This window comes from Dysidea avara, chromosome 2 (genome assembly GCF_963678975.1).
Source record: "Dysidea avara chromosome 2, odDysAvar1.4, whole genome shotgun sequence".
NCBI classification, from domain to species: Eukaryota; Metazoa; Porifera; class Demospongiae; order Dictyoceratida; family Dysideidae; genus Dysidea; species Dysidea avara.
The window spans coordinates 50635903-50659460 of NC_089273.1; the positions used below are offsets into that span (position 1 = coordinate 50635903).

A 23558-nucleotide genomic window follows, 5' to 3' on the forward strand; every position below is an offset into this window, starting at 1 on the left:
AACTAGTAAATCACTGTTTCTTGTCAAGCCAGTCCCTTTACAAGGCCAAAAACTGCCATTTGAGCTCTCCACACCACCCAGATAAGACATCTGTTAAAACCAGCCTCAAGTAGTTTGAGTAGTACCTGAGGGTCAAAACTAGTAGTACAATAGTGTAGCTATCCACTGGTGGAGTTAGTTTGATTTTGACTAATGTGCAATTTGGAATGATTTTTGTAAAATCTGGTCACATAATTATATGGATTACATGTTTCCACTGTTAGATGCTGACAGATGCGTTTAGCATACTGTACTGTAGGATTTATATACTGTAGGATGTACAGTACATGCATCATGGACTTATCTTTGTTCTCCATTAATTATCTTTGCTAACAATGAAAGGTGTCACTTTGTGGTATCGCATGACCGCTTCCCTAAGTTAGTAACTGAAATCATCTGAATTTCCATAGTGACTGGATTGATTGCATAAGTGCTTCTTGTACTGCTGTTTGTTTGTAACACTGTATAATGGGGTTAACATAGCTGAAAATAAAATGTACTGGCCACTTCACACAATTCATAGTTGCAATGTCAGGGTAGTTGATTGTATATTTCTGGTTAGTGTATATGCAGTGGTATTGTTGCTGGAATAGTAGACATTGGAGCAGCATTGATGAGTGGCTTAAAAGAAGGAATTTGTATTGATCAATGATATTGTGACAGAGAATAATAAAGCAGCATTGTGTTCTACATAGGCTTGCTGTTCACCTCGGTCATAGTTTGTTTCCCTGCAATACTCCCTTGCAAACCTATCATTGTCCACTACCTGTGGCTGAGGTAGGCCATACTCAGACAGCTGTCTACCTCCCATGGAGATGACCTTTTCTTGCAAGTCATTAAGTGCCAAGCTGAAGGTGTCATCATTCACCCTCAATTGCTCATCCCTATGTAAGGTACGTTGTTTGGTATAAGAAATCTTCAGCTATGGCTTCCTTGTGGTTGTCATATATTTCTAGTGGGTTGGATTGTTCACACCAGGCCAATATAACTGCAAAAACGTCCTAGTGAGTTGCTGACTATTGCCTCCTCCATAGCTAAGTGGTACTGATTGTCATCTTCAAGCAGCCCCAACTTGAGGCATGCCTCACAGAAGGAACTGCAAAGATCACTATTAACAGTCCTCAGAGCAGCAAATGACTGACATGATATAAAAGTAAGTGGAGATAAAAGCACTCTCCTTGATTTGGGCTTATGGGGAAGACCCTACCCAAGGCTTGAGCTTGCTTAACACCAGGATACCCAGCCACCTCTGTTCCTTGTTTCCTCCTCTGCCAAGACTTGTTGCTCCACGTGTAATATTCTGGAACATCAACATACAATAGTGTCTTGGCAAAGTTGTCCACCTGACACAAAGCAAAGAATTCTGTCAAAATAGTCTTTAGAGGGGCCCCTGAAGCTTGATCCCTTGCAGTGTCCTCGGTGAAATAAACTCGCTGGCCATTTTCCAAGTGCACTGCTAGTTGTTAAACATGAGGAAATCTCTCATGGATCAGGAACTCTAGTATCCTTCAAGCTGCTTCATTGCTGCTGATGTATCGAGCATTCTGATACTCTGAGATCTCGTCCACCTGGTCTGAACGTAGTGCAAAGGTTGCCTGATCACAGCCCTTGTGTATGTACTTCAGCACATACTTGATGGAACCATAGATCTAATAACGCTTACCGGAATTGGAAACGGAAGTTGCACACGTGATAATTTTACATTGAAACTATACAGTGAGCGGTAAATTCCTTTGAAGTTATCCGTGTTTCGCCTTGGCTACTTCCGAGTGTGGCGAACTGCTTCTTACAGTATGTACAGCGGAACTTTCTCTCGAAAGTATTGCATTACTAGAGCATAGAAATAGCCAATATTTTAATATCGTCACTCAGAGTTGAAACTGGAGTTGTATCTGGCCGTGTCACCCGTAACTAAGTGTGCAGCTGCTTTGGAACACCCCTAGACGACTAGCGAAGCTTAAGTTAGGCCATGTTCTGGCTATTACAAGCTGTAGACGTGTTCTATGCGTTAGTGCAATTATATTTGGCACTTTTCGGTAGGTTTTAAGACAAAACTCACTTTGTGTTTCGGTTTCCTTTTGGTACATGCGTAGCCCAGACAAAGCAACAAACCATTTTGAAATTTGGTAAGGTTACTCGTAATTCCTTCCGCTATGCACTCCAAATATTAATACAACAACACGGCACTGTATTTTCTACTTACAGCAATGATTCTGGACCCCTATCAAATGCCATGCATAGTACAATGAGGTGAAATATTACATCAGGCGAAACACGGATACCTGTAACCGCAACGTCCGTTTCCAATCCCGGTAAACATTAGTATATCTATGATGGAACTGATGGACATGCATAATTCAACATTGCAGTGGCAGTTTAAGGCTCACAACAAAAACTTGTTGTAAGGCACCATCCACCTGTTGTCAATTTCCACAGTTACCTGAGAGCTTCTCACATTAATGGTGATGGTACTCACCTGTCCACCATCTTCAGGGCTTCTCCTCCTTTACAATGGGTAACTATCAGTACCTAGTTGGGTCTCAGATATTAATGGTTTGGAGTACTTCTTACTGTACTGGCCATGTTCCATGCAAGGAGACAATGGATTGATGCTCCCACAGGGTCCATGTACCATGTTGGACATCACAATCTGGTGCAGTTCAGGGTAAAGTGCTGGATCAGGTATTTCAGCACATACAGCATCATCTATTTTAATTATCTGGTGTGATATTGTGTTCTGGAATCAACAACACCGAGATGTGAGCATGTGGTAAACCATGCTTTTTCCATTCTACTGAGTAAGGTGAAGCCTGCGGTTTTCCAAAAATCATTTCTGCTTTTAACATCTCTTAAGTTTGAGCCTAAGGACTCGAGCCACTAATTTTGGGTGATCCTGGGGCTTTTGACTTGACAACAGATTGTTTTTAATTTCTGGCCAGTTGGGATTGCATGTCATTGTAATAAAAAAATCATGGTGGCCATATTACCTAACATAAGTCATGGCATCCTGTTGATGTTCATGCATGTAACGTGACCCACCTGTGAATGTTGACGGAAGGATAATCCTATGGCCTACATTGCTATGGTCCCTGTCCCCATCAACAATTGCATCTCCGAGATCCTGATAGCAGTCAGCATGAAGGGCTTTTTGCTCATGTCTAAGAAATTGCAACGTTCTGTTCAATTTTGCAGTATGCATCTACCAAGAACTATTGGAACCGTCGCTTGACCCTAAGCAACACAGACACATTTTTCCTTACCATGATGTGGTAGCGGTAATATACCAGGTATGTCAGTTTTTTATTGTTAGCTAGTTTAAGATAGATGTGCCACCCATCAGTATCATGAGAGAAAATCAGTGGGTACTGCAATGGATCATATCCCCTGTGTAGCTCTGAAATATGATGCAAACCACCATCTATATAGTGCAACCTGTTGTTTGCATTTTCATTAGGCATCAACACACCCACGTCTTCACACATTGGACTATTGTACCTCCTAGCATGCTCACCTGCAGGCCTCTTTGTTTCATTGATAACAACTCTGATGTTTGTTGGGACATCATGTTGGTCAAATAAGTCCTTAGCCACTTTAAATAGTTGCACATAGTGATTATCATTATGCAATAGCTGGTTGATATTGCTGACAATGTCTGGCCTTAAACCACCAACTATCTGACACCTAGTGGCCACCTGTGACTCCTGATTGTAAATGAAATAAATGCAACAAATTTTTGGAGACTCACACATTGATGGAACCATGCTACCAATACAATGATATACCTGACCCTGTCTTTTAAAGGAGGGTTTAAAGCCAGGAATTGTCACCACATTACAACCAAAGCTGGTCATTTGAAATGCGGAATTATATTTATGTATGATGGTCAGGAAATGTTAACTATCACTGTCTGTACCTTCATACAGGTGTTGCAAGAAAGGCTGAGGTTGAGGGAATGGCTCCAGTTGGACACTGCCTTTAGAACAGCTAAATGACTCGGTCTCCCCAGGAAATTTCAATGCCCCACAATGTGAACACTCTACACTAAGTGTGCCTATGTCATATGTGTTGTAGAAGGTGTCTGGCTAATAATTAATGGCCATCTACTGGCACTTACCTGTTGTTGATGTGTGTTGTTCATCTGCTGCTCCTGAGCTCTGTACTGTGGATCAGCTCTGGGGAGTTGACGGATAACTGTGTTCTGTTGCTGTTCTTGTTCCCTTACAGCTGGATCAGCACGTGCCTTCTGTCTTGCAACTGTATTCTGCTGCTGTTCTTTATGTCTTGTTACTGGGTCTTGTCGAGCCAGACTATGGGCAGTTGTGTTCCTTTGTGTTGTTCTTCTGATCTTCGTTCAGAATTAAGACTGCAAAGGCGATGGGCTTCAGTATCACATTGTCGCCTTCTCTCTACTTCATGTTCTTGTGTTTCTACTGTTACTTTGTAGGAAACACTGGCGCCCAGCTGATATAATTTGCTCTTTCTATCGCTTTCCTGTTGTCGCTTATCTGGAGCATCTTGTCTTTGAATCTGTTTATGCCGTTTTGCTTGAGAAGTGCAATAAGAAGAAGACCATCTCTTTAGCTTTGGCATCTTGACACTTTAGTACTCAAAAGGTTTGAATTCACGTGGAGGCGTTACGTGTAAAATGCTGTAGTAAATAGGTTCACTGGACGAAAAAAATGTGCAACAAATGCGAGGCTCGAACCCACTACCTCACGATTATGAGCACACGGCCTACCTGCTAAACTATGGAGTCCTTGTGGTTTAAGGTGAATTAAAAGTAGTTATAAAGGCATGCGTAAGTTGAATAGCTTAGGTGTTTACTTGTGGTTCACCATGCGGTTTGTACAAAAATTCCAGTGAGTTTTGCTCTACAGCCCTTTGACCCCTGCATCCAATGCGCTGTAGATGGCAAACGTACATGTATGGTCCGCAAACCAAAAAATTGATATCTTCAAATTAACTTACAAACTATAGTCATGTGTATGGTAGGTCTAGTCAAGAAAACACTAGAGTGGCAGCAAATTTCGTCCATCTCTTCTAGTGAAAATAACTCAAAATGCCTTGAATTCAATGGATTTTTTACCATTGTAATTTGCCATGTTATTCTATTGTGCCAAAACTCTCTCTCAAGCTTTGAGAGGTTATTCACTCTTACTATGGAGTATAGGCAGTTTAATATAACTAATCAATATTTGGTGGTGGCATCGCAAACATTGCCGATCGGCGAAAAAAAAAGATGTTTCGTGCGTGATCTGGAGCACAGCAGAGTTGCAGAAAATACTGCAACATTTACTGCAGTGATCACCTCCAAGTCAAGTATCTGTGTGCAGAACATGGTGTAGATTGAAGTTTGTTGACCATCTGGCTGAGATCAGCCTCACCAGATTTAGCAAAAAACTCCTCCGCGATCCAACAAATATTGCAGTCTTGTGCACATAAGCACCTTTAGGTGTGCTGAAGTATGGAAATGATTGCTCAGAGCAAGTATAAACTTACAGCGATGGCTTAATTACTGACGGTAAATTTTACAGTTAGCCTATAACACAATTTATTGTGCAAAACCAAAACTCTTGCAATGAAAGTTTTACGGCACTCAGCATAATATTGCTGACTTTATATGATTATAAATCACTGTGAGCACAGTAAGATGATCATTTCTGTAGCAAGGATGGAGTCCATAGGTCTTGAGTGCATAGCCAGATCTATATAGCTATAGCTATGCAGGTCATGCAGCATAGTTATAATCATGCACACCTTTTGATAGTTAAATCAGAGCTTATAATTATTGGATCATGTGATACTCAGATGCAGTAGCATGCAAGGTCAGATGGTATGCTCCCCAGACAAGTTTTTACATGCCTTGAAATCACATCTGCATGGAAACCTATCGTACAAAGCCATGATATTTCTTGTTAACTAATTTTGTACTAAAGTACCAATTGCAACTTATTCAGTCTCAATCATGTCTATAGTAGTTATTATCATATCATGTGCAAGACATTAAAAACATAGTATTACTTCCATGACACAAAATCTCTAAAAATGAACTTTAGTTATTGGAAGAAATTTTGATTTTAATTGCTATAATGAGATGCCAATCGGATGATTTACTGGAACTTGAAAATTGACATAGTTATAATGGACGAACAGTAGTCACATGTCATTGAATTCAGAGTAATTATCGTCATGACATTGTCGTATTAAAGGTCCACTGAAATGGTAAAATATACTTTGGCTATTATCAATCCTTGCTACTAGTGGGGTAGGTTGGAGCATGTGATTTAGTCAGATTTTGTTCTGTTTAGTAGATATAACACATTTTAGTGTATTGTGGTTTGTCAGTTGTATTATGTCATAATGCATCAGACAAAGAAACTTTAGTATGCGTGAGGTACCATTGAAGTGACAGAAGCATCCATGTACAGCTAGATTCGATTTAGTTTCACGTCGTATCTAGTATAACAACTCAAAACATGGTAAGAACGTGTACTGCAACCAGTTACAAGCCAGTAAGTGAATTTATGCTGGTCTTGTGGTGAAGTACGCTCGAGAACGCCTGTTAAAGGGACTGTAAATCAACAGCACAGTGGTTGAAACGCATCTCAAGTTTATTTCTTAGATGTTTTGAATACACTGAAGGGTCCAATACAGCGGATGGAGGTAGAGAAACGAGAGGAAAACAATTGCGATGGCACCACTGGCAAGAAATTATCCCTACCAGGCAGAGAAGTGACTCAGGAAAGTGTAATATAGATACATTGTTTATTTCATGGCACTGCTAACCCAGCTTTGTAAACAAATCGAACTAATCTTACTTCAGTGAAGCATAATGAAGCGTGAGCTGTGATAGTGCGAAGCACACAGGCCGACCTGCTACAAGCAGATACCAAGCAATTACAGGACAAGTCCGCTATTGTTTTCCAGCAGAACGTTCAAGTAATCTTGGAACACTACGGAGTTGAAAAGGAGAGCTTGGTATTGCCACCTACACATTAGACTTTCACTTTTTATCCACCTTTCCCATTGCAAAGTGTGTAATAACAGTACTTCCGGTTCTTTGTCTTGCATCACAATGTGACGTAACTAGACTTTGTGGCTTAATATCTCGGTACAACATCATGATTGAATTGTTAAAAAGGTGTTTTTATGCATTGCATGATATCAACAACCTACTTATTCAAAAAATAGCAAGTGAATTTTCAATTTCAGTGGACCTTTAAGATATTTTCACAAAATTCAAATAGTTGAAAATTTTCCTGCACTGGGTCCTGATTTCGAAGTTTTTGAGGTAGAATTTTAGTAGTTTGGAAAATTACATGGAACGTATAAGAGTGGCCCACGTAGAAAGGATAATTAATTATACAAAATGTACATATATTAATTAACCATTTATGCCCCAAATATTGCATGCGAGCTTGCATAAAATCTACTCATCAATGAAATTCGCCATCTCTTGAGACCTCTCCATTTCAGTAGTGCTAGACTGGCCTTTTGATCAGGCCTCTAGCAACCATAAATTCTAATTTTAAAGCTATACTATGTTTCTCCAATTCATGGCAAGAAAATGTTGAGTATGGATACTGTACGCTAAACTTGAGATTTTTTAAAATGCTTCCCCTGAACCAATATTTCCCAAACTTGAAACAGAGCAATGGAAAGGTGTTGTCAACATGTGGAACTAGTACAATAGTTAAAAACACTTTTCATGACTATTTTACAACAATATAAAAGCATGCACATGCTTATAACACACAGTACAGACCAGTAATCCTTTTATCCATCACTTCTGTACGCTGTTAAGTTATTAAATTGTTCCACAACTAGCCTATTCGATAGTTTTAATGTAGAAGAACTTAATCCAGTAGAAACTAGCTCCAGATATACGCAGTGCCTCTTCTCCTTCACTATCAATCATCCATAATGTTCTTGAGGCATGTGTAATGTCCTAAAATCCAACCATGGTGTGTTGCTGCTCTTCTCCAGTCCGAGCACTATTTAGAATCAGTCTGGTTACTATTTCTAGATGTTACCATATATGGCCACTTCCGGAAAATCTAAAAATATTGCACAAAATCACTACTTGTGTATTTAAAAAAAAAACGCTAGACTTTTAAGCCACTCTAGTGGCTCGTTTTCTATGGGTTGGGGCATAAAGGGTGCATTAAACTGTTGGCTTGAAGATTACTTTCAGGTATATATCTCAACTTTTTATTTAATTTTACTTATCCTCACAGTCGTCAGCAGAGCCGCTCTTTCCTACCATCAACAATGGAATTAGAGCAAACCCTTGGTTTCTGCTTTTGATAGTTACTATAATTATTGCTAATACTGCCCCCATGCATATACGTAGGCTCAGCATATACATACCAAATAGTACATTGCATAACATAATGAAAAATGCAGATACTATGTCTAGACTATACCTTTTAGCCCTGTTGAGTATGAGGAAGAAGATATTTTTCAGATAAAGGCATTACTATAGCATACAATATGCAACATTAAATTATATAGGTCAATGCAACATAGCTATAATATGTATAACTTAAAGGAAACTCTCCAATAGAGCAGTCAGATGTTCTTATAGAACAGTCAGAAATTGATTTTTCATACATAATGTTACTAATATTGATAAACAATCACAAAAATGATTATTTAACTGCACTCAGAGTAGTTGTCAAGTATATTCCAAAATATATTTGTAAAATTATATATTAGCTACCAGAGGCTGGTTTTGTGCAATAGGTCACATTTCGCATACTGTAATTAATTAAAGTGTTCATAATCTAGCCTTAGCTGGAAGTTTGTACTTGTGCTGAGTAATCATTTCCATAATTCAACACACTTAAAGGTACTTATGTGCACGAGACTTCAGTATTTGTTGGATCGCGGAGGAGTTTTTCCTAAATCTGGCGAGGTTGATCTCAGCCAGATGGTCAACAAAATTCAATCCACACCATATCCTGCACACAGGTACTTGACTTGGAGGTGATTACTGCAGTAAATGTTGCAGTATTTCCTGCTACTCTGCTGGGCTCCAGATAACGAAACGTCTTTTTTTCGCTGATTGTCAATGTTCGCGATGCCATCACCAAATATTAATTAATTATATTAAACTACCTATACTCCATTGTAAGAGAGAGTTTTGGCCCAAAAGAATAACATTGCAAATTACGACAGTGAAAAATCAATTGAATTTAAGGTATTTTGCATTTATTCACTAGAAGAGATGGACGAAATTTGCTGCCACTCTAGTGTTTTCTTGATTAGACCTACCACAAACATGACTATAGTTTGTAAGTTGATTTGAAGATATCAATTTTTTGGTTTGTGGACCCTAGCAAACGGCAGCAGTTAGAAACATCTTTAAACAAACCTGGTGAAGCTAGATGATGAGCCCTTCATGAAGCAAACAAATCGCTTCGATACGTGCAGTGATTAGCAGGATAGCTGACTGACCCAAATGGAATGTAGACAGATGGATGGACAGCTTTTCAGCTTTATATTATATAGATATCCCTACTGTGCATGGTATCCTGAGCAAGGTAGGGATAAAATGCTTCTTATTGAATTAAATATCATACAGCTTTTTTCAGTACTTTTATTGATGTGCTATAGACCCTATTCTAGTTGAAATTTCCAAATTTTTTGTGCACTTGTAGCTAATATATATAGTTTATGTAAGGCCATACCTACTTGAAAAGTTGTTGCTCGGACCCGACCGACCCAATTTTGCACAAATTTTAATTAAGAAAAGAAAAAAATTGATCACGTGGCACCTTAAAAATTGCTGCAAAAGATCAAGATACTCTAATAGAACAGTCAGTTGGTATAATGTTGATCTCAAATATAATGCTAGCTATCTGTAAACGTAAAACCAGCATGTTCCTCACCCCTGGCGAAGAAAATCTATGATAGCATCAGTGCAGTGCTCATTGAACTCTAGTTATGTTTATCCATTGTAAATAGTTATGTATTAGAAGGGATTTGATAGGTCTGCATACAGTTTTAATGTGACTTACTGATCTATTATATGGCTTGTTACCAGCATGTACATATCTAAAAATAATAATATTATATTTAGCTAGCTGTCTTTTTTTTTTGCCTACTGACCGACCCATTTTGTTGTAAAATAAATCTGAGCAACAACTTTTCAAATAGGTATGGCCTAAGGAGCAACATGACATCAAGAGAAAGTTCATATGGCGAAGTACAGCCAAGTTATGGCCTTCTGTATATCATATTATGAAGAAGGAATATGGAGAGATAGTTCTTTTACTCTTTCAAAGTATAGAGGGAAGTTCTGGTTTGGATGGACGTAATGAAGTATGGGACCAAACCTAAATTTAGCGGTGCATAATGTAGGACCAAAACTAAATTTAACAGTGAGTAAGATGGTGCTTGTCATTTTTAGATAGCTTCAACAACTTTTGTGTTATGGAACTTTGAGCATGCTTACAATCCAGTTTACTGAATGATGCATTTTCAGTGCTTGCATTTTTAAAACAGCTGTGGGTTTAAGGGTACAATTAAGATCCCAACTTGATAGTGGCTAAGGTTATGGGCTTAATTTTTTTGCTGTTCAACATTGCTTCAGCCCAAATTTAAAGGGCATACTGCAATGTGTAAATGTATACTTCATGGACTTATCTGTGTCCTCTTTTGTGCACTACTTTCCATTAATTTTCTTTGATCCCTACTTGAATTTAAACTTCCTGATTATTCATTGTTATTGTAATTAATGATGATTCATTATATTCACCAACTGTAAATTGCAGTACAATTTAATACCATAGAGTTGGGTTGTTAAGCAGATGCACTTATAATTTTCAGAGAAATCTTTTGTAACAATCATGCTAGGTGCATGCATCTAATAAATAATTATGGTAAGTTTAACACTGAATTACTACATTGTAATAGAATAGTTTGTGGTCATCACACTAGCGTGTAAGGATATTTAACTCAATTTCTGGGTGAAACCTTTGTGATAAACAAGAATATTGCAATCCAGAAGGTTGATTTGCTGTATACATACACAGTGAAGGGAGACCTCAAGGGATAAGTACTTGAAGAGAAACCAATTTTTCAGTACTTCCAGCTTTTCTTTCCATGTGCAGCTTCATCTCGTATTGATTGGGCCATAGGTGCTTATCAATATGGTTAATTACAAGAAATGTGTATGAACTTAACACCAATACGCACCTAATAAACACATGCACTTTATATTCTGATTGTAATCAGTAATCATAATAAAAGTACAAGTTGTTAAGGGCATGTGGTTATACTTTTCAGAGAAGACGTTTGTAAAAATTATGTTAGGTGCATGCGCCTAACAGAATGGCCTGTTCAACATGGAATCAATATGTTGTAATAGAGTAGTTCATCATCACCACACCAGTATAATTATTTCTGGATGAAATCCCATGGACAAGAATATCACGATATAGAAAGCTGATTTGCTGTACGAATTAAGCATTTAAGGAGACATTAATTTTCCAATACTTCCAGCTTTTCTTCCTGTGCGTAGCTTTGGCTCATGTTCAGTCTTGTATTGGACCATGTGTGCTTATCAACACGGTTAAGCACAAGAAATGTGTATATGCTTAACAAATAATATGCTCTTAGTAGATACATGTACTTAATAACCCAACTCTATGGTACTGTACTATATGTGTGTATGTATGGGTTCATTATCTCATCCAGTAGAAATTGTGTACAAAAGTGCAATTTTCCACAGAATTGGCATATCATTTGGCTCTAAGACAAGGAACAACATTCCCTAGAGATCTGGCAGTGCTACTTATAGGAACAGAGAACACAGGAAAGACATCACTGATCTCAACATTCCTTGGTGAAAAGTTTGTGGAGAAACGGCCTGCAACTGATGGAGCTGAAACACAAGTTTGCAAAGCATATGCCAAAGGTTGGAAAAGGATAACTAAAGAAGAGAAAACCACCCACCTTTATGGTCAGTTCATTCATGCAATTAGAAAAAATGCTAAAGAGCTAAGAGGTCAGCACTCCCATTTGACACCACCCAAGCCAAAGCCTGACAGTGGTTCTCAGTCTACCAAGCTTTTTACAAGTTCAGCATCATCTTTCAGTGACTTTCCTATCATGCCTTTGCCTTCTACCCTTTCACAGAGTAAGGAGAAATTGCCTCAGCTAAACACACAAGATTTAAAAGCAGTTTCCAGCAATACTTCACAGTATGAGCTTGATAGCATCAATGTCGTTGCATGGGATTATGCTGGCCAGGTTATCTTCCATAACACACATTCTCTGTTTATGTCAGAAGATGGAGTACCTATTATCACTTTCAATGCATCTATGGAGTTGACTGATGAGATTAAACTTCGTGAAGGTGCTCCTGTTCCTCCAGAATGTCGTACCAACATATCTAGCTTGCATTACTGGCTTCATACAGTGAGCTCGATGCGTCCAACAGTTGATCATCCCCAAGGACCAATGGCATTATTGGCTGGTACACACATTGACCTACTTCATCATGACTTCAAGGAAGCTACAAAGTTATCTGATATCAAGGTAGCTAGGGAAATAGCTAAAGCAAAGCTTCTGCCTCAGCTTGGAAAGGCGCTGTGTAAAAAGCCCTATGTGAAGCAGTTGATTGGAAAGGAAAAAAGTATAGAAGCTTACCTGAAGAAGTATTGCTTTTTCGTCAGTAATAAGATTCCAGATGAAGAAGTAGAATGCTTAAAATCCACTGTTATTGAAATTGCTACTTCTCTTAAGAAAGAAGAACCAGTTGTGTACCTTAAAATTGAGCAAAGCATTTTGATGCACAAAGAGCAGATTATATCCAGGGCTAATTTATTGGACATTTCCAGAAAATGTGGCTTTCCTGTGTCTGAAAATAGCCAAGAATTTGAAGGTCTGCTAAGTTATCTTCATAACAAACGAGTTATTCTTTACTTTGGCGAGATTGAATCACTGAAAAAGCTTGTCATACTGTCACCACACTGGTTGGCCAAGCTGTTCAGCTATGTTATCACTGCCCACACTTATGCCACAGGTGGTGATCATGATGATGCTTGGAAGCGGCTTACCAATTATGGCATTCTTGGTGGAAATCTGTTTGAACACATGGTGCAGAAGTTTCTTTCTGACTACCCCAGTGTAGTAAGTATTACCGACAAGCAAGTACTAGATATTCTACTCTGCTTCCATTTGGTAGCTCGTCTCACTGCTAATGCTTGGTTTACTGAAGAACGTATGCCACCACCAGATGATTTTGGTGACACTTTCATTGTCCCCTCCTTTGTTCATCTTGATGATGGGAAGAAACCTCCTTGCACAAAAAAAGAGCAGGTTATATATTACATATTTGAAAGTGGCTTTGTTCCTACTAACCTTTTAAATCAGTTGATAGTGGAATGTATTCGTCGAAATGAGACAATGGGTAGTCGATTACTTTGGTGAGTACTTTAACTTACAGCATTATATAACTGTTGTTGATGCCATATTAATATTGTTGTAGGATGAGACATGGCAAAGTGGGTCTACGATTAGGCAGTAGTCAGAAATATTATGTCAGCCGATATGAAGGTGGAGAAAGACAAGGTATTCAGTTGACAATCACTGCAGAGGGAGATGAAGCAAAAAATATACGAGAAAGATGGGGATTGATCCAATTTGTTGAGCAGCAGCTGAATAAGATCATGAAGGTGTTCATGCCAGCTGAGAGGAAACCACTGCAATACATTTCCTGTCCACATTGTACTGACATCCATATCCTTTTTGACATGATCGGCACACCCATTTGTTGTCCATTCAAGGATGATGAGGAAGTACCTGCTAATTATTTTACTGGTTTGTTACCACCTGATAAATCTGGTGAGCTAATTACAGCATTCTTCTGTAATAATTCGTTTTACTTTTAATGTAATTTGTATGCTGCTTAGCATAACTATACCCTTTTGTATTTAGTGATTATTTACATCAAATCATAAGCTAAGTCCTTTATTATAAGTGAAAATTTGTCAGGTTAACATAGTGCTCAGTAATCTTAGCAAGAGCACTGAGGGTCATCATAGCAACAGCTCATACCACTTAGTATTATTGACCATATTGATCTATCAAAAGTACAACCTGGTAATTTGTAGTGTCATTGTACTCAATGAATGATCCAAATAATTATGAAGGTTGTGGCTTAATAGGACTTAATTACTAGCGTACAACCATCTTGTGCTGGCATTATATTGTTTCTGTACTAAAAATGTTTCAAAGTCAGTTCACAAGTTTCCATATAAAAGTTTTTTATAAAGATCACCATTGGCTAACAATTCCCAAGTAATGTTGTCTTAAAGTTGTCAGGTCTGCTTTCTGGAGCTATTCTTCTAGACATGTGAAAGCCAAAACAGTTTTAGTGGCCTTGGAAGTCTCAGTCTTAAATAACTGGCTGCCTGTAACATGAAAATATGAAATATTATGTGCATTGAGTAATGTGGCGTTAGAGACATGTATAGCTATTATAATATTCCTCTATTTTAAAACCAAACATTTACACCACAACAGCACTCTGCAGTTTATAGGAGTATGCTTTGAAATTGTGCCAGCTCAGAACTATAGTTATCAACATTACATAGGTACCTGCTCCATTGCATATGCTAAGATCAAAGGACAGTATGATGTGTTGGTAAATTGTCCAGTTAACCAATTGCTCCCAAGCCTTTATGCTAAGGATGTGATTACCCATGATGACAAGAAGATAATGGAGTCTAAACCACTAGAGAAAGATAGGATGATGTACCTCCTTGATGACGTGCTCATACGTAGCTTGAATATGGGATTTGGTGAGAACTACAATAGATTTATTATGGTACTGGAAGAAAGTGACAACTCTTTGGTAAATGAATTAGCAGGAATCTTGGTGAGAATTCAGTATATAAGTTAATATATATTATAACACACTTACGTGGGATATCACTAATTATATGCATGACTCCCAGGAGCATTCAGCAACTGAGAGAGAGTGCGTTATTAGTCATATCCATAGTAATTGTGTTATAACTGGTATATTCTACACCCCAGTAGATGAAATGATTATAGAAAGCAATTTATAGTGAAACAGCACCTGTTGGAGATGAAAATCAGTAGAAATCCTTAATGGATCATATGTTTTAAACTCTTTAGTTGTGCCATTCCCATCTACTTGTGATTACAGAGTTATTCGCAAAGGAGACAAAAGTTTATCAAAAATCTAATTGTTGGTTGATTTAGGTGCTTGTTATTAGAGACCAGTCGAGCATTTAGATAAGGATTCCATTGAATGTGTGAAGTTACACCATATAATTGTAAGCATAGCCACAAAACATAGTATATAATTTATGTACTACAGTTTACCGTGGTACATCAGTTATATACCACAGTGTGGTGCTTTGATTTCCACCACATGTGACTTGGTCTGCGAAAAGTGGTCTATAGCCTTTTAAACTGCATGTACTTGGCAACCTGTAACTTGACTTGTGAATGTGGTATATCACCCTGAAATTTGGTCCCCTTATACCCCCTAACATAGCACTATGGCTTGGTGTAATATTAGGGTGATAGGTTGAAAACATGAGGAGCTTTGATTAATCAAATTTGACAATTTGGAAAGGCTAATAAGACCCCTTTTCGCAGACTGGTCACATGTAGTAGTTGTAACATGGGCATGAGTGATTTGCCTGAAATATACGCACAAGCACGAGGGCGCAGCCCGAGTCCGAGTACATATATTTCACCCAAATCACAAGTGCCCATGTTACAACTAATATATTCCACTTGGGTGATTCACCTACAAGTGTGGGGAAACTGTAGGAATGCTTTGTAAGTGTATTTATATGGGACCATGTGAATTTCGATTGTGGATAATGTCATAAGAGCAACGACAAGGCGCTGCTGAGAGGCCGAACGTCAGTGTATCGTCACGAGCATGCAGATCGCTTCGATTGTGGGTACACAATTAAACACAGGAAGCCCAAATACGAGCTGAACAGCTAATAACGAAGCTTAAGTGACACTAAAGTACTTACTATACTAGCCATGAATAAACTAAAGCAGTGAATATGTTTACAGCGCTATAATGGCCTAGTCAATTAAGCGCCACGCCTAGTCACTACGTGCATGTGAAATCGCACCAGGTGTCAAAACAGCAATATAAAGACGATTCAAGTGCACTAAAGTACTTACTTTACTAGTCATGAATAAACTAAAGTAGTGAGTAATCTTGTTAACACTTATGGCCAAATTAATTTAGCGATACGCCTAGTGTCTGGACATCGCCACGTGACTATACAATCAAAACAGCAATGTAAACTAACCTGTGACCTTCTTCATTCAGTAAAACAACGAACTATCTTTTTCCCTAAGTCCATGATCTATGCTTTGGCTCACTTTACAATATTAAAACCTACTATCGATCCTGTGAAGCGTCACTATATTAAAGCAGAGGAGTTCACACAGTTTCATCAAAGAAATCAGATGATTTCTGAGAATGCTTGGAATGCATTAATGAGAATAGGAGGTAGTATATACAAGTTATATCCCTCCTAGGAGGGATATAACTTGTATATACTACTTCCATTTCTCGTTAATGCATTCCTGAGCACTGATAGCAGTGTTATTATACCACTTGTACACCTCCTTTTCCCTTTGAAGTGAGATGTGAAAGTGGTATATAGTCATATATGTACCACTTTCACTCCTCAGATCAAAGGAAAGCCATATATATCACATATTTCACTGGCTCAAAATGTTAACGAGATATAAGAACTGTCTTAACGAGATATATTCACTGGTACCAGTGCATATTTAATAGTTATACCATGGCTGCAAGGGATTTTGCTGATATATACACCCAAAGCCCAAGGGCCGCAGGCCTGAGGGTTGCGGGTGTATATGTCAGCAAAACCCCCAAGCAGCCGTGGTATAAGTGATATATATCACTTGGGGCACACTCACCTAATAGGTGAAAGAACTAATGAGAACTCATCCCATTTGTTTTATACAGTAGCATCTGAAAATCGATCTTGGTTTTAAGAGCATGGGCTAATAGCCATCAAAACGTTGTCCATACATTAAAATGTCATTAATACACTACTATGCTTCAACACGCTGTTAGAAAACTTGCGATTGTGGGATTGAGTTTATATTGTTATCATTTTTGTACTAAGTTAAGCCAACTAACTTCGCTATTGGGACAGTAAGTAAGTTATTATATTAAGTTAAGTACTTAGGACTGTAAGTTACTGACCTATTTCAGCATAGCAGTAGTAGTTTTTTCCGTTCTGTGGTCTGTTCAAAGGCTGATACGTGGTGGGTAGAAATACGCATCCACGATCGCCCAAACAATTATTTTGTGCCTTCATTATCCTTTACTAATAACCAACTAGCCCATCTTAGCGAATATGCTTAGTTTAGCAACTACTACAAAATCGAGTCTCACAATGCAAAGTTCTATGTCGCTCAATATAACGAGTCAAAGCGTATCGTTTCTTTGAACTGGCTGGGCATCAAAGTCATTGGCAAACTGCTTTCCCATGATATTTCCTGGGCAATATGCAAGTTTAACACTGAGTGGTGCCTTTGAACGCCCACGCTAAAGTGGTATATATCTATTTAAGGCGGTGCATATATTATCACGTAAACTCAAGGTATTGTACGGTTAGGTGTGAGTATATCACATTAGTCCATTCCAAGAAACCCTCAGATTTCTTTGATGTTCTTTGCTATCTCTTTGTGCCATTATATAGTCACACGATAAGATCGATTGTGGGATTAGGTTTATTTGTAGTTTTCAAAGCGTATTGAGTAGTTCCTTTGACTGAAATAGAGCTGTTTCTAATACAGGTGAGCTTTGTTTGATAGGTTCTAGACACTTGTCTCAATGCTACGTAACACATGCTAAGTAAATTAAACTATTAGAGGTGAAGTGAACCATTAGAGGTGAAGTGAACCATTAGAGGTGAAGTGAACCATTAGAGGTGAAGTGGTATTCATACACGACTGTAATTGTATTCATGGATACCGTTTATTCACGATTATTATAGTAAATACCTGGAAGCACTTTCCCCATCATTATCAAGTTGCATTTTGATGTCCTGTGTCTCGATGTTGAGTGATCTGTAATTCTTTCACCTATCAGGTGAGTGTGCCCTGAGTGAATGAATATATATCACTTATACCACGACTGTGTTGGAATTTTGCTCTCGGGGTTCAGGTGTATATATCAGTAAAATCCCTCACAGCCATGGTATAACTATTACATATACCAATTTAGCTTGGGTGTTCAAAGGCGCCGCTCGGTGTTTAACTCACATATTGCCCTGGCAGTATCATGGGAAAGTGGTTTGCCAATGACTTTGATACCCAGCCAGTTCAAAGAAACGATGTGCTTTGACTCGTTATATTGAGTGACATAGAGCTTTGTATTGTGGCACTCATCCGTGAATGCTATCCCACTAGGGACCTATGAGAAGGCTAAAGCCTGTGAATACAGGGAGTCATAAACATGTAACTAAAACATTGAAGAATGCAGAAAAAATCCCAGACTCATTTTTGTAGTGGTTGCTAAGCTGAGTATATTTGCTAAGATAGACTAGTTAGTTGCTACTAAAGGATAATGAAGGCACAAAATAATTGTTTGGGCGATTGTGGGTTCGTATTTCTACCCACCACGTATCAGCCTTTGAACAGGCCATGGAACAGCAAAGCTATTACTACTACTACATTGAAATTGGTTAGTAACTTAGAGTCCTAAGTCCTTAATATAATACAATAACTTATTTACTCTTCTAATAGTGAAGTTAGTTGGCTTAAATTACTTGTACCAAGGCTGCTTGGTATGTGCTGATATTATATACCTGCATCCCTCGGGCTTTGGGTGTATATATCAGCAAATCCCTCGCAGCCGTGGTATAACTATTAAATATATATATATATTTATACCATGGGCACGAGTGTGTATACTGTATATCAGGAAAAACACAAGTGCCCATGGTATAACTAATATGTGCCACGTGGGTTAATCACCTAAACATGTGAGAAACTGCTGGCATGCTTCATGGGTGTATTTACATAGGGCTTTGTGAATTTTGATAGTGGACACTGAAAACAATGTAAGAATAACGACAAGGTATTGCTGTGCTAAGAGTTTAAATGAACGTGTAACGACACGAGCATACAAAAAGTTCGATTGTGGGTTTATACAGTGACAAGGAGACACAGGACATTGAAATGCAACTTGATAATGATGGTTTGATGCTGGAATAAGTGCTCCCAGGTATTCACTATAATGTTCATAAGTAAATTATAGCCATTATAGTCGTGCATGAATACCACTTTACCACGAATGGCTCAATCTATTTTTCATACGGTGCGTACATCATTATGTTTCATCACATACCAGGAACTTTCGATTGTGGGATTGAATTTTGGCATGTATTATGTTTTTAACACTACATTAAACTTCACTCTTGTGGCAGTAAGTAACTAATACATTAAGTTAAGTACTTAGGACTGTTTTGTGATCTGTTCAATGGCTGAAATTCCCCCTCACCCCACACTGTGGGTAGAGAAATGTGCATCCACGCATTACTCAAGTGATCATTTTACAAATCTTAGAATGTAGTTTAGTTATTGTCAAAACTTAGCAACTACACTGAGCCTTGGCTAATGTGTAAACTATAATCCACAATAAAATGCTCCGTGTCGCTCAATAAAACAAGTTAAAGCGTTTCGTATCTTAGAACTGGTTGGGCATCAAAACCATGTGCAAATCATGTTCCAATGACATTTCCCAGATATTGCCTGGTAAATATGTGAGTTAAATACTGAGCGGCGCCTTTGAATTCCCACGCTAAAGTGGTATATATTAAACTTCTTAAACAGACAGTGTGTAGAATAGAGTTATATTTATACAGTTAATCGGTTATCTTACTAATTCAGTATTTCTACTTCATATACATTATCACTATATACAACCAGTGAACAACATAACAATAATCATACTCTTTATTACTATGCATGTATTGTTATTGAGTGCACAGTAGAGAGTTGAAGTTTGCACCATCCTGTTCACTGCAGTAGGGGAATCGATTGCTAGGTAACTAAGTTATTACCTTTCTTCACTACTTACAAAGGCTATATAGTATGTTCACGTTGAGCTGAATCCTGAAAAACGGCTAAAAATTAAAAGTGGATTTTTTCTAAACAGTCAACATTTCAGTCAACCAGATGATTATTGGTAACAACAGCAAAGGTGTCAACAACAGACACGTACGGTTTGGCTCCATTACAAGTTCTGGTAAGGGCTGTAATGGGCACTGTATTTAAGTGGCTTCCCCATAGGAAATGTATTGTGAAAATTTTGATTGGCCGTAAATATTATGTCAAACGTTTGAACAAAAAGATTTTGAAATATTTTTAGTGGGTCAAGCAGTACTACAAATGAGCCAAGTTTCAGGATCGTGTGTAATTGCATCCATGGGTTATTAAATGTTTTTGAGGGTTCAGCTCAACGTGAACATACTATAATTCAGTGAAGAAAATCGATTGCCTACTATCACTTCAACCAGATTTAAACAAATGCCCATAACTGATATATTCTTTTGTCTACCGTAAGACTTTTGAACTCCTGGTTATGATGGTATATTCAAGCTTTTGTTGTACAGTAGCACCCTTTCACTAAAAACAAAGTTTTCAAAAATTTTGGAATTCTATAATATTCATCAATGCTATACTATAATATTTATCATATACTGTAAAATTTAGGCTTTTGCAATTATGTCAGGGTTTTGCAGATCCGACTGTAAAGTGGTGTGTGGATGGATGGATGGATGATTTGTGACAAAAAGCGAGTAACAGTCACAATACTGAGTAGATAACAGGCACTTGATTTTGAATTAGCTGAAGTATTTGCTGGTTTCCTTCCACTGTCACCTTCTGTTATTTGCATCACAGTCCAAATCACATGACATTTTTGTGATTGTGTAGTGCCATTCATAGTAGTTTAACATGATGCAAAACCTGGTGCTCTTGGGGTGACCATCAAAGCCAGCTATGATCACACTCATGCCCCACATGATTGTTGCACTATTTGACCACTACTGTAAATATAGATCTTATTTCTCACACACCATATGATGCTAAACTAAAGCAAGAAATTCTCCAAGGAGATTTGATGATTCTGTACAAGTAGATATAGGCCCACTATTGGAATGAGAAAATTCAAAATTAATATTTCCAAGGAGTTTTAAAGATATTTTACAATAGGAAGAGGAGTTGGGATGGGAAAAATATGCAAGAAAATATTTGTGAATGTATCTACAATAATATTAAATCTGTTTGTTCTGTAAATGAGTATCAGTATAGCTACCATAATGCACTTTGTTTTCATAAAAAGTCATGATAAGAATGTTCATGTAAAATAGTTAGGTGAATGACTTGACTGCTCTACAGAGTACTTCAATCTTATGCAAAAGTTGGTGCAAAATTTTTGTATATATAGTTCTGGCATGCAAAAAATAATAATATTAATAACAGTGAAAAAGAATGAATTATGGTAGTCTAAGAGTAGTTGTCAGTATGGATGACATCATGTCTCAACCACCTAAATAGTTTACAGTGTGTTGTATTAATTGTATAGCATCTCCAAGAAGATGTTGAACACAAGGAAAACAATGAAATTTTATCTGATGTTAGCATTGTGAGTTGTCATCCAATACGAAATGCTATTACTTTATTCTACAGGTCACATAATTGCTACACCTACACACTTTATCACTATAGGACTGTTTTTTGTTACAGTATTTCTATTAGTTGTATTTTATTAATAATTATACAAACTTTATGTACACCACTAGACTTTATACACTGTAAGTTTAGGACTGTTGTTTTGAACATTGCTGCTGATTTTGCATCTTTATTATTATTTTATTACCTTCATTACCCTATAGTAGTTACTAGCTGTTGATATCCACACATTGCTATAAGTAGTGTATAACACTGAAATGATGATCACGATCACAACAAACATTACTACTACCAGTATAGATGGTCCTGTTTGAAGAAATGTGATATTTCCTCCATGTGTATGTTTTCAAGTGTGCACAAAATTTATTATGTTTGAATACACACAGCACAACAAAACAACTGGTTAAGAAAGTCCTTGCCCTAGCCCAAGGCACAGGAGTACAATTACTTAGCAAAAATAATTACAGTCAAATGTTCAATAACGATAAGGAGCAATTGCTGTACTATGCAAAACTGTTCACTGAAGTAAAGCTGTTAAAGAATCATGAATATTTATTTTCCTCAAATTGGCAGCCAGGAAGATGGGAATACAGCCAAGAGCTCCAATAATAATAAGTATTAGAAACACTTGCATTTTCCATAGTCTGCAAATCTCTATCTTTAAGTCAATATACTTGGAATTTTTCTCCACACTCTTCTGGGAAATTCTAGAGTCTCCAGAAATAGAGACTTCAATAAAATATCAATAAAAGTAATGTCAGGTCTGTTGTGTGGTAGACTTATATCAGTTAGTATAGTAAAATCCCACAGCAGTTTGTAATCAGAATTTTTAACAACTTTGTTGGGGTTGTGTTGCCACCACTGTTTAGGTACCACAAAACCTGAGTTTCTGAAAGTTTCCAATGTACATGTATGAACCCAGCAACTTTGTCATGCCTTTTCTTGTGCTCACACTGGGAAAGAAATGAGCATCCCCTAACAAGATGGTCTACAGTCCCATCATGTACACTACAAAGGCGACAAGTATATAGGGCACAGGACATTCTATAAACATGAGCTTTAATTGCATTGGTAGATAGGGCTTGTTCCTGTGCTACAAACAGCGAACCTTCAGTCTCTTGTAAAATTAGAAGTCTTAAGCCACTGCCATTGGGATCTTGTACAAACTTGCTCACTAGTGTCCCTCATAAAGTGACCATGAATAGATTTAGCCCTCCATCTTTTTGTTAGTTGTTGTTTTTATTACTATTATTACTAGGACTGCATTATATACAACCAAGGGCAAAGAGGCGGACTCTGCTCAATTCTGTGTTGATGGAATTATGGCCATCAAAGATGCAGCATTGCCACGTTAAACAACTTCCATCCTTTGTTCTTTTACATAAAACCAGGCCTGCCAACCTAGGAAACAGAGAAACCTTGAGACTTGGTCTTGATTCCCACGCTGCACGTTATTATAGGCAGACACAGCAAGTTGCAACAGCCCCCATGCCCATTCAATGGGCAGGTAGGCTATCTTTACCATGCAACACATATACTCATGCCCATCTTCATATGGGCATCAATATAGCATTTAAAGCATGTTGTGCATCACCAATCTATGTATGGAATAGCTAGAAATGTGTATACGAGCCTTTTTTGCCAGCTAAATGTACATACTCGGAAGCCACTGGAATGAAACAGTTACTCTTTATTGCTGTGAAGTTGTAACACGTGATTGTACTATGGAACATTCTTGATAATATTATAAGCCACTAGTGCTTATA

At 37.8% G+C, this 23558-nt stretch overlaps 1 protein-coding gene across 1 annotated transcript in view; it reads left to right on the plus strand.

Annotated features, from left to right (window-relative positions):
- LOC136248205 (uncharacterized) overlaps positions 1–22053 on the plus strand; it is a 53583-nt gene extending 31530 nt beyond the window's left edge. Inside the window, exons 8-12 of the mRNA XM_066040016.1 lie at positions 11777–13475; positions 13538–13893; positions 14646–14929; positions 21686–21745; positions 21790–22053. Of these exons, the coding sequence (XP_065896088.1) occupies positions 11777–13475; positions 13538–13893; positions 14646–14929; positions 21686–21745; positions 21790–21798 (2408 nt within the window). The 3' untranslated portion in view covers positions 21799–22053. The remainder of the gene's footprint in view (positions 1–11776; positions 13476–13537; positions 13894–14645; positions 14930–21685; positions 21746–21789) is intronic.
- The last annotated feature ends 1505 nt before the right edge of the window (positions 22054–23558 follow it).